This window comes from Bos mutus, chromosome 5 (genome assembly GCF_027580195.1).
Source record: "Bos mutus isolate GX-2022 chromosome 5, NWIPB_WYAK_1.1, whole genome shotgun sequence".
Lineage (NCBI taxonomy): Eukaryota > Metazoa > Chordata > Mammalia > Artiodactyla > Bovidae > Bos > Bos mutus.
In genome coordinates, this window is record NC_091621.1 from 9048963 (window position 1) to 9061762 (window position 12800).

General features: G+C 36.6%; 1 protein-coding gene across 2 annotated transcripts; it reads left to right on the plus strand.

Annotated features, from left to right (window-relative positions):
- The first annotated feature begins 1279 nt into the window (after nt 1-1279).
- ARL1 (ARF like GTPase 1) lies at nt 1280-10667 on the plus strand. Of its 2 annotated transcripts, none has more exons than XM_005898590.3 (6): nt 1280-1450; nt 3598-3735; nt 5626-5707; nt 6594-6705; nt 9409-9587; nt 10315-10667. In XM_005898590.3, exons 1-6 carry the CDS (start codon nt 1447-1449, stop codon nt 10343-10345), a joined length of 546 nt encoding a protein of 181 aa, XP_005898652.1. In that variant the 5' UTR covers nt 1280-1446; the 3' UTR covers nt 10346-10667. The 2 variants fall into 2 exon arrangements, with proteins under 2 accessions (XP_005898652.1, XP_070226369.1); XM_070370268.1 differs by lacking the exon at nt 1280-1450 and adding an exon at nt 2644-2665.
- The last annotated feature ends 2133 nt before the right edge of the window (nt 10668-12800 follow it).

The window sequence follows — 12800 nt, forward strand, 5'->3', positions numbered from 1 at the left end:
GCTGAGAATTGGCCTGAGGCAATACCTCCATCTGGTGGTTTCTCTTCAAACATAACATTCTAGAAGACGGTTTGGCCTCTCATCAAATTAGGACAGGTGGTTTAGATATGCCTATTTTAGGAAACAAATTTAATAATGTTGCATATGTTTAAGTTAACTAATGCTTATGTAATTGGTCTTAAAAACTTGTAATTCAACACATTCTCTCAACAAATATTTGTTTAGTGCCCAAGTATAAGAACAAAACAAGTATAGTTCAAAATAAAAATACGTGTATTCATAGATGTAACAGTCTAGTGAGAGAAAGTAGACAGATAAGCATAATAAGTAAGTAAATTATGTTAACTGGTAAGTTCTATTAAAAATCAGGATAAGGGGGATGTAGGGTAGGTTGCAATTTTAAATAAAATCTGAGCAAATACTTGAAAGAGGTGACGTCAATTCTACACGCTTGTCTCAAGAGTAAAATTTCACTGACTTACAATCTAAGTATCTAGCTTTAATTCTATCGTGCGGCTATACTTCTGCTTCCTCAAATGTGCCTTTTTAGTAAGCAGGGACTGCAATACCAGGTCAATATTAACAAGATAATTAACAGGATAATTAACAATTAACAGGATAATAAAATATTAACAATATTAACAAGAAGGGCTGCATTTTGAAAAATGACGCTGCCCTAAAGATACACACCTTTCCTAGAGTAATGACTTTAGTATCAGGAAAGGTACAGGTGGAAGAAAGGACGGGCTCTAACGCTGACCCTACAGACCACTGCGACGCCTAAAATCTCGACAGCGGCCTCAACTGTAAGGCTGCTCCGCAATGGTGGCGCAGGGCTCTTCCTATCATTACTATGTAGTTCTATTTCCTGATCCAAGAAAGGAACGGGGGGAAATCAGATAAACTCCGCAGGGTGCTTCTGGACCAGGAATGTCTGCTACGCCGCAACCTGCGCCCGCACCCAGTCAGACAGCCGTATCCAGGCGTGACGCGCATTCCTGGTTGGCGGATTCGTCATTTCTTGGTGTCAGAAGTTAAAATGAAAATTCGAATCTATATACCTCGGAATCCCTTCTTGTCCAAGAAAACAGAAGCAAGAGCAACCGGAGTCCTTGAATCTTTTTTTTTCCCTCTCGTGACTTCCACAATATCTACACCCTGTTTGCCGGGGACTTGCGTCGAAAGCGACGACGCGGACGCTCAGGCCTCGGTTTCCAGCGCGCAGTCGCGGCGGCCCCTAGCTCCCGCCCCTGCCGGGAGGTCCGACGTGGAAGTTGGCTGGCTGACCAAGCTTCCAAAGAAACTGTCTGGGAGCCAAGAGTCCGAGCCGGAGCCGGAGCGCAGGCCTAGGCTAGGGGAGGTGGCGGCGCCGAGACTCGAATAGGAGTCGCTGCCGAGGTCGGGGCCAGTCTCTGACAGTGGACGAGGGCGGACAGGCGGTTCATCATGGGTGAGAGATCTGAGAAGGGAGCCTGGGCGCACCGAGAGGCCGAGGCCGAGGGGACGGGTTGGGGAGAGGAGGAACAGAGGGGCAGGCCTGGGACGCAGCTAGCGTCTCAGGGAGCTGGTTGCTGAGGACTTCAGTCACCTTGGCTCTTCACTAGTGTGCGTGGACTCTGCCTCGAACCTTCGCTTCCTGTCTCCCCGCGGCGTCATGGGTGGGTCACCGTGGGTCGGTGAACTTTTCCCTTAACTCCTCGGACCCAGCGCCGCTTGGCAACATGTCAGTCTCAAGTTCGCTAAGGTTTCTTCGGTGAAAGATGAGCTCTGACCTTGTAGTGGCAGCTTGATACTCTCTTTCTGGTCGCTGAGACAGCGTCAGTTTAAAATCCAAAAGGTGTTGCTCGTAATGTTTTATTGCCAACACGGCATTTATCTGCTTGCCTGTAACTTTTTCTGTAAGAGAGGAATAGGGAGGGGGAAGTGGGCAGGGAAGGTATTACTGGTCAGTGATGACGTTTTAAACTCAATTTTTGGAGTGCTAATTGAGAGAGCTACATTGTCGTCAAGCATCAGGTAGAGCTTCGCTCCCCACTGGAGCCCAAATGAAGGTGCAGATTTTTTAACTTGGTCACAACTCTCCAAGTGATGCAAATTCTTTGGGTTATTTAAATACCTCGGCTATTTTCTGGGGAGTTTCCATCTTGCTCTGAAACATCAGAAGCGCCTTCTTGTCTTTTTGCATAACCCTTTCAGTTTTTTTCCTACTGCCTCTTTTAACCTATAAGAAAGGATTTTGTCAAGTCACACTCCTTATGTTACAAACTTTCAAGGTTCTCTAGCGCATGGTGGATTCATTTTTCCAGACTTGTAGTTTTTAATTTTTTCATTTCTTTGTAAAATAACCAGGTGGTGTTTGTGAGCATCATTTCTGTTGTCAACTTTTTTATATTGTTAGATTTTTTTTAATCTTTTCAAATGTCTTTTGGTAAGAAAGGGCCAGAGTGCTTTTATTGGGTGGGGAAGGGTAATCATTAAAGAAAGAACTTATTTTAAAAGAGCTTCTTGTTTGATTGTAGAAATAATAAAGATTCTGAATTTTCACCTCCGTCACTCTTCGGGGTTATTTTATTTAAACACACATCAACAATTTAATCTATTACTGGGAGGCCCTGCTGACACAGAGAATGATTTTAAATTTTAACATTTTTTCAGCTGTATTGAGGTATGAATGACAAAAATTGTATATATTTAAGGTGTACAGCATGATATTTTGATATATGTATACATTGTGAAATGATTACCACATTCAAGCAGATTAACACATCCATCACCTTACAGTTACCCTTTTTGTGTGTGTGATGAGAACACTTTGAGATCTGCTGTCTTAGCAAATTTCAAGTGTACAATATGTTATTAATTAAATATAGTTACCATGATGTTCATTGGATCTCCAGAACGTATCTTCTAATGAAAGTGTGTACCCTTTGACTAACACTGTCTCATTTTCCCCACTCTCCCAGCATCTGGTAACCACCATTCTATTCTCTATTCACAAGTGCTTTTGTATTACACAATACCTTGTGTATAGGAAGCTTTCTGGGAATAGTTCATGATATGCTGAATGTTGCTTTATTACTATTTTTTAAAATGTTTTCATCAGAAATAATTTTTGTTATTTTTGGCTTCTGTCTCAATTCCTTTGCAAGTTACATTCCTTATGGAGAATTCTCAGTGATTGAAGGTACTTATGGTACTGCTGTTGTACAACAATAATAATTGCTTTTCATGTTCAAGGACTTCATTGTCCCACTGTCATTCTAATTTGCCCTCTAATTTCTAGGGGTAATGAGGATATCACATTAAGCTATCCATATTCTCTTGTTTAGAAAGTGAGCTCCGTGAGGGGAGTCATATTTCTCTTATTTTTGAGTATATCTTCTGAGCCTGCCTAACATAGTATCCAGGACATGGTAACAATCAGTAATTACTAGTTTGATGTTGAATGATGTGTTTCATTGGAAGCAATGTTCCTATGAATGGAGGAAAATACTACAATGTTATTGAATTTAGTATAGCTTTTAAAGATCAAGATTAAATGTTTTGTGGATCTAGTTCGTGAAGTGATATTGAAATACATTTTTGTTATTTTCTAAGGTGGCTTTTTCTCAAGCATTTTTTCCAGTCTGTTTGGAACTCGGGAAATGAGGATTTTAATTTTGGGATTAGATGGAGCAGGAAAAACTACAATTTTGTACAGATTACAGGTTGGAGAAGTCGTGACTACTATTCCTAGTAAGTGTTGGTATGATAAACTAATCATAGGATAGGGGCTTTTGTTTTCCATTGAAAAAAAACTTTATTTCTGAATACATATGTAATGTAATTAATAAGATTTGTAGACTTCTATGAGCATAATATTGATAACATTTTTTTCATAAATTTATGGACAGTTTGGTGTAATTTATGAACCCCTGTCCATGGCTGGGTTCTGCTGTTTAGAGTTGTTTTAAAAGTTGGGTAGAATTAAGCCACAGAATATCATTGAGAGCCAGTATCTTTATTGATAAAATGAAGATAATAAATATTCATCTGCTTTGAAAATAAAGCCAATGAATAAGGAAAATGAATCAAGTATATAAAATACTTTGTAAATCTGAGTAAAGAATTATCAGTATGTCGATACTAAGTTATATATATATATACATGTACAGTATTTTTTTTTCTGTACTTGTTATTTGATTAAGATTAGTTTTTTGGTTTTTTTTTAAGTAATCATATTGATTATTTTTAAAGATCTGAGTTGAAGAGACTGAGTGTTGAATTAATCTGGAACTTAAAAATATCAAGAAAAGTAACACCTTTATTGATATCTTAGAAAAATATTCAATAGTACTAATTTACTACATAAGAACACTGTTCTGTTACTTATACTATTTTCATTTTTTTGCTCTGAAGATTAATATACTTAAACTAAGTTTAATAGTTTGTAGAGTTTGCTCAAGAATGTCTTTAAGTTACTCCGTCACTCAAGGTATTTCTATTTAGTACCTATTTAAACTTCCAGATTAAAAAAGAAAAGTCTAGCTTTTACAAAAGAACGTTTTGAACCATGTCATCTGTTACTTCTTGCTACCACCTTCAAGAAATTTCAGTTTCTTTGGTTTTTGGTTCTCAAATCTCCCATCTGTGCTGCAGTTGAGTCATGGTGGCCGCTGTGGTGCCCATAGCTCAGTGGATTGCGTTTTAGCAAATGTGGTTTATATACCATGTTCTTCTCTGCAAATAAACAACATTTGTAATTGAGGTTGAAGATGATGATTACACTGCTACCTAATTCTGAGGGAGACATCATGAACTTGCTTTTTACTTTTTCACTCAGATTTGCTATAGTAATTTTTTTTATACTTGCCATATATACTCTTAAGCATCGTTTACCAGTATAAACTTAAATCTAAAAAATTAATTGTCCAATTATAGCTGTAAGTTACATTTTACTTTGATTTTTTTTAAGTTTGTAAATTAGTAATTTTTATATGTATAGCTTCTAAGTTTTTTCAGCATCCTCTCCAGCTGCTCTGGATTCCTTTCATTGAAAGTAATGGTATCTTGCCTTAGGCATGTGATGCCAAGCTCCACCTAAGAAGGATGGCAGGGAAAGGGGTTGAGACTCTTCCCCTTTGACCATCTAGCTGTGACCTTATTGTGGATGAGCTCTTAAGGAAGTCTTCAGAGGGTCTGTGAGAGTCCCTGCCTTAGCGAACTCAGCCTCCATAAAGAGGTATACAGCCATTGCTGTCCCTTACTGAAGTTTAGAATCTAGGCTTTTATCCTATTTGCTACCTACCAAAATTCCATTTTTTGTAATACGTTTACAACTGTCCTTTCTAAGTATAACTTTCTGAACGCTTTTCTATGCCAGCGTTTAACATAATAGGATTTCCATTGAGCTAAGAATTATCTAATTGCAGAGGTGGCTGGGGGTTCTTATATACCCTGAAAGTGGGGTTGATCTTGCTTATTGTGGGGGGGTGTGTGTGTATATGTATAGCACAGCATACTGTCGTAAATGGAATAATATTTGAACTAATAATGTGATTCAACAATTACCACTAATTGCTGAAACTCACTTTGAAGACAGAATGTATTAGTCTTCATATACTATTAATTTGCTTTTTCTTCCAGCCATTGGATTTAATGTTGAGACAGTAACATACAAGAACCTTAAATTCCAAGTCTGGGATTTGGGAGGACAGACAAGCATCAGGTATGGTACAAAGGCCAGACCATTTTGTAGTATTGGGATCTTTATTGTTCTTTTAGGGTTAACAGCAGTGAATCAAAATATGTCTTCTTTTGTAATGTAATGGGAGCCACCTAGTTTAAAATGAGGTAAAACCACCTTATTCTCTCAATTAAAATCTGAGAATTAAAGATTTTTAATTGAAAATAATTAAAATCTACGGAAGTCAGTTTTTCCTATATCACTTAGATGAAAGTTTTTTCCATGAAAGTCTCAAGACCTGATTACTTCAGTAATTTTTAAATAAAAAGAATCCTCTAGTTAATTCTTGTCAGTCTCTTCCTCTGTGAGACAGACTGTTTTGGATTTCATGAAAATACCTTTTGGGCCCACCATTTAGGACTAGATGCATTCCCCAAGCATTTTGCTGCCTTTAACTCATTTTATTTCTTGAACCACTTTGGAGTCATTTGTTAATTTTAGCCATTTCTACTTCTTGTCTTCAGTGATCAATTTAAATCTGTTACTAAAATTATTTTTAAAGAACCCATTTCTCTTAAGGAGTTTCTAGTTAACGATTTATAAGATACAGTGCTCAGGTCTGTATGAAACATTTTTTCATCAGTACATTTAGTGATTTTATAGATTCTTCTCTCAGCCTGTAGTCTAAACTCATTCTGAAGCTCCTTGATCCTATGTTTTATCAATATTCTTTCTACCCATTCCCATCTGAGGGATATGATATATGTCCATGAGAAACAATCATTATGGCATTGATACTGATATGGGTGCAAAAGGATTGGCAAGTAACACACTTCAGCCCACCATAGCCAAGTCCTAGCATATAAATTAACCTATCAGTTTCATCTATCAAATAGTAATGTATTCTCCCTTTCTGAATTTTCTTTAGGCCATACTGGAGATGTTATTATTCAAACACAGATGCAGTCATTTATGTAGTAGACAGTTGTGACCGAGACCGAATTGGCATTTCCAAATCAGAATTAGTTGCCATGTTAGAGGTAAGAAAACTTTATTAAAATGTGGCTAAGTCATTTATATTTGCTTGCTCTTTTTATTATTTATTGTCACATGCAGAAATAATTAAAAGGGAAATAGGGGTCTCCCCCACACCCATGTCTTTAGTATCATTTTCTTTTATGCAAATTACTTTCTATTCCAAAAATACTGTTGGGGAGTGTTGAAGACAAAAAAAAAAAAATTCCAGTGCTATAACTTCCTTTAAATTAAATTCCTTAATTTCCAGAAAATTGAGAGCTAAACCCTTTCTAAACTGAAGTGACTATTCTAAGTCACTTCTGTGAAGTGATTGTTTTTTTAATGTCTTTATTTCTGGTTGTATAATTTAGCATATGGGAGCAGATTTATTATATAAGTATATAAATAATAAAGTATATTTGTTTTAGGAACATTGAAGTTCAGAATGGATTTCTGGCACAATTCTGGCCTCTGTTTACCTCACCCAGCTTTATCATTTTTTTTCTCTTCCCTGTGTTTACAGTACCTCAGCCATACCGGTATTTCTTTTCTTTGCTCACTGAATTTATGTACCTGACACCTGGTTTAGGGTTTTGTACTTGCTTCTCTTGCTTGGAATTTTCTTTCCCCAAATCTTTGTGTGGCTGTCTTCTTGACATGTTTTATCTCACATGTTTCTTCCTCATAGAGGAGGTCTCAGTTATCTTCTAACCCTTTATCTTGCTTTATTTTTTGTAACTACTTACCATTTCTTGCCATTATTTTAAACATATTTGTTTACTTATGTATGCTTCCCACCCTAAAGTGTAAAGTTCTTTTGTTTACCTTGTTACCCCTGATGTGTGGAACAGTGTGTAATAGCTCTTAACTAAGAACCCAATACATTATATTCACTGAGGTTTGTAAGATACTGATAAGCTAACTGAATTTAGAGGGTGCATTAAGTAGTCATCTAAAAGATTTTAAAATTGTTAAATAAGCTTCTCAAATGTACTAATGATTAACTTAATAATGAAATTGCCTTTGCTTGAGAAAATTAGATGTATAGGTTTCCTTTTCCCACTAAAACTATGATTCTGAATTACTCAATTATTGAATGTTTAAGTTCCAGGTAACTTGATTCCTAGTTAGAAGCAAAACTTAGAATATTTCGGACTTCTGAGTTTTTGGATGATTAACTTCTTAGTAGCTTCCAATTTATAAATTTCAACCTAAAGTTTTAAAGTTTTGCCTAAATTTTTTTTTTTAAACAACATAGCGTCACATTTATCATAAGAGCTTCTTAGACCAAATTCAAAGTAAGGAATTTTAAGGGACTGGTTAATTGCCTTGGCTATAACATATTTTTAAAATATAAGCTTTCAGTTCAGTTCAGTTCAATCGCTCAGTAATGTCCGACTCTTTGTGACCCCATGAACCGCAGCACGCCAGGCCTCCCTGTCCATCACCAATTCCCAGAGTTCTCTCAAACTCACATCCATCGAGTCAGTGATGCCATCCAGCCATCTCATCCTCTGTCGTCCCCTTCTCCTCCTGCCCCCAATCCCTCCCAGCATCAGAGTCTTTTCCAGTGAGTCAACTTTTCGCATGAGGTGGCCAAAGTACTGGAGTTTCAGCTTTAGCATCATTCTCTCCAAAGAAATCCCAGGGCTGATCTCCTTTAGAATGGACTGGTTGGATCTCCTTGCAGTCCAAGGGACTCTCAAGAGTCTTTTCCAACACCACAGTTCAAAAGCATTAGTTCTTTGGTGCTCAGCTTTCTTCACAGTCCAACTCTCATATCCATACATGACCACTGGAAAAACCATAGCCTTGACTAGACGGACCGTTGTTGGCAAAGTAATGTCTCTGCTTTTTAATATGCTATCTAGGTTGGTCATAACTTTTCTTCCAAGGAGTAAGCGTCTTTTAATTTCATGGCTGCAGTCACCATCTGCAGTGACCCTGGAGCCCCCCAAAAAATAAAGTCTGACACTGTTTCCACTGTTTCTCCATCTATTTCCCATGAAGTGATGGGACCAGATGCTATAATCTTCGTTTTCTGAATGTTGAGCTTTAAGCCAACTTTTTCACTCTCCACTTTCACTTTCATCAAGAGGCTTTTTAGTTCCTCTTGACTTTCTGCCATAAGGGTGGTGTCATCTGCTTATCTGAGGTTATTGATATTTCTCCCGGCAATCTTGATTCCAGCTTGTGCTTCTTCCAGCCCAGCATTTCTCATGATGTACTCTGCATATAAGTTAAATAAGCAGGGTGACAATATACAGCTTTATTTAGCTGTAATTCACATGGTATAATAAATTTTTATTGTATAAAGTATGGCATAAAAGAAATGGATTATTAACTTGAGTTCCCAATTCTCAAAATTGTATTGGATTGTTGTTAGGTTTTTTGTAGTATTAGGATTTGACTTGTGTAATCTTTCTTCCTAGAAAACTAAAAATTGTATTCATTCTTTAGGAATTAACTTTTAATTAATTCAATCAATATTTATTTATTAGTGATATAAAGTACATGTGGAGGTTGAATCAGGACTATTATATTAAAACTTACAGACACAAAACCAATTTTTTTACCTTTGTACACAAAACTTCTAAATGGAGTAAAGAAATATAAAAAGGAGTTAGGAAATATGCTTTTAAAATAATAGATTTTTTTTTTTCGCATGTCTTCCTAAACTCAGGAGAAAATTAATTAGAAAGTATTTTTTTTTTTATTTTATTTAGGAAGAAGAGCTGAGAAAAGCCATTTTAGTGGTGTTTGCAAATAAGCAGGACATGGAACAAGCAATGACTCCCTCAGAAATGGCAAATTCACTTGGGTTACCTGCCTTGAAGGACCGAAAATGGCAAATATTCAAAACTTCAGCAACCAAAGGCACTGGCCTTGATGAGGCAATGGAATGGTAAGTATCATGTTTCCAGAAGCCATTTGAGGATTTGTGTGTATATACATTTGTAATTTCCCTTTGGTCTTAAGGATGAAATCAGATTACTTTGCATTTTATCATATTAAGTTCCTCCACCCTTTTCTTCCACTGGTTTTCATGTATATCTGCTTTTGTTTTAGCCACACGTACTAATTATAGTTAGGTAAACCACCTCTCTGCTATATTTCGAGCTTTTTCCCTTACTCGGCTCACCCTCCAGTTCCTTATCCTTCAGGACTTAGGTTGAGGCTCTCTGCTTCTCAAGAGCCTTCCTACCTCCAGGCCTACTGCCTTAGCACACACACAGATGTCCTTGTCCGAGATCAGTGATAGAATAGTAATTGTTACACTGTATTGTAGTTGGTTTGTGCATCTGCTCATTAAATTATCATCTCCTTGGGAACTGAGGCTAGTTTTCATCTCTGAATCATCTACATCTGGCCTGGCTATAGTAGCAGCCTGGAAAGTGGCTATTTGGTTGTTTTTGATTTTTCATTCAAAGCACAGACAGAGTGAGAGCTAAAATACACCCTTGTGGAAATTGAGTCCATAACCTCATTCTTCTAATATAACCATCTTAACCTTCATCATTTAAAGTGCTTTGGAATTCATCTTCAGTATAAAATTTATATTATAAATGGTCATTCTCTATACCTGAAAATTTGAAGTTAATTTTATGAAACTGTTCATTTTCTCTTCACAGGTTAGTTGAAACATTAAAGAGCAGACAGTAATTCAGTCACTTTTGCTCCTCTGAAACGAAGACCACATCACATATCCCTTTGGAAACAGTTAAGTGTGCTCCACACTACTAAATGTTAAAGCTGTCTGATTGTCGGCATATACCGAACTGACTGGAACATTTGTAATACATATTAAAACTAAGTGGTTGGTTGGAAGGGTAACTCATTGTGATTGAACCAACTGAATGTCTGCCCTATATAATGTAAAATATTCCCTCCTTGTTATCTTGTGTTAAGGTATATATTCTATTTGTATGCAGTTCTTATTCAGATACAGTCCTATTAAAGAATGTACTCTTAATGAGGAAAAAAACCCTCCGATTTTTAAATTAGTGGTTGCATCTTGTTTGTATTAACACTAATGAATATCTTAACTCAGATTTTCCCCTCTAAAATGAATTAGGTTTTTCCAAAGATTAGGCTCAACAGAGTAGGCCAAGAACCTAGCGTGGGTAATTATAGTCTTCATTTGCTTAATGACCACTTTATGTAAGCTGTTTCATATAAAAGCTTTTGGTTATAGGCATGAAATAATTATTTTGGTGGCTAACTTCACTGACTTATCTGTAATTATTATTTTATACTATTTATAGTTGTTTGGAAATTTTTTTCAGATTTGGACCTACTCAGTCAATTGGTACAGGAATCCTGCCATGTAGCTAGGACATCATTTTTACATCTTCATTTTTATGGACATGGACTCAAAATGCTGATAGACTGGCTTGACTAAAGTCACCTGCAAGGGAATCTTAGAGTGAGATTTCAGGGTCAGACAGAAGCTTGTCCCATGAACTATAAATTCCTGGAAGTGCCAACATTGACAACACAACTTAATTCCTTATGTAAAATTAAGCTAATAGAAGTAGACATAGTACATTCAAAATAATGTCTGTAAATTTTTCCATACTAGTAGAGGTAGTAGAAATAGTCCTAGATGGTTATATTTGATTGAATTCACAACACATTAAACAAAATTTCATATTAAAGGAAATTTTTTGAAAACAAGACTTATTTTAAGAAGCATTGTAAAGGATGTTTTTTACTGCCTTTGGTTCTTTCTATCTGCCTGTAATTGAACGTGTGACTTTGGTGAAAAGTCAAAATCTTATTTGATTCTAGAGGGAGAAAGTATTCCTGATTTTAAAAATTAGACTTACTGCTGCTAGACTACCAAAAACAGTTATTTCCTAATGGACTTTTAAAAGGAACTTTACAAACAACCCAGTCTACAGTGAGACAGAAATGGAGACCTTAGTAATTACTAAAATTGGGAGCAATTTTTTTCAGGCCTTCTTCCAGGAGCATGTGTTCCCAGTGTACCGCAAAGTACTAACAGTATATAACTGACATCGTGTCATAGTTTGCAAGGCACTCCGGATGGGCAAACTGTCTTATTCATATACCTAATGTCCAGTATGGTGCCTGGCACATTATGGCACCTCAAAATATGTTCATGGTTAAAAATGGTAGGCTGTATGTTTGTCAGCTAGGAAAATAGTACATCAGCACTTTATACTTGGGTACCTTTCTGGTCAGTGGCACATATCTCGTGTTAGACTTGTACCTAAATGGATAAGCACTCCCCAGTGGTTCACGAACACTGTGAAAATAGAAGGGAGGTGCAACCCTGGCAGGCAAATGCTGCCTGACAAATACCCTTGGTAGCAAAGGCCTGCACTTGGATGATCCTGATCCCTCTGGTTTGCCACGAAGAATAGGATGGGATAAATAGAGCATACATTGACATTAACCTGGTATAAACGAGAAGGTCCTTGTCTAGCAGCAAACAGCTGTACAAGTATGTTACAGGAGGTTGAATGTTTATATTTATAAAAATCTACTGAGTCTTGTTTCATGAGAAGCCTGAAAAGGACCAAACTTGAAATCAGAGCATATGAGTTCTAGGTGCAAAGGGCCACTCCATCAGTTTCTGTTTGGTTTTTCTCTTTGTACAGATAATATCAAAGGTTTCTTTTAGCGCTAACATTCTATTTTATAATTCTGTTTGGTAGTTGTGCTGTGTCATGTGATCAAATTTAAAAAGAGAAATTGAGAGTGGAATTCTATTATCAGAATACCTGAGATGCACTTTAAATTGTGGAAATGTAAGCTCCTTGAGGGCAGGGACCATACCTTATTTACTGTTAGAATCCCTTGCATCTAGTGTGGTGCACCTGGCTGGTACATACTTGGTACTGGGCTCTCAATAAATATTTACTGGAATAAATATTGATTAAATACTGATTAAAATGATTAAATATTAAAACAAAGCCGTGCTCAATATACTGGAGATATTTATTTTTCCTGACTTTGCCTTTAGTATTAATAACTTTTGATTTATAAATTTTTTATAAAAGCAAATACCTGCACTTTAAATCACTTAGAATTAGGTCTGCTTTCCAGGATGCCCCATGTTTATTGTTTTGGGATATTACAAACACCTTGC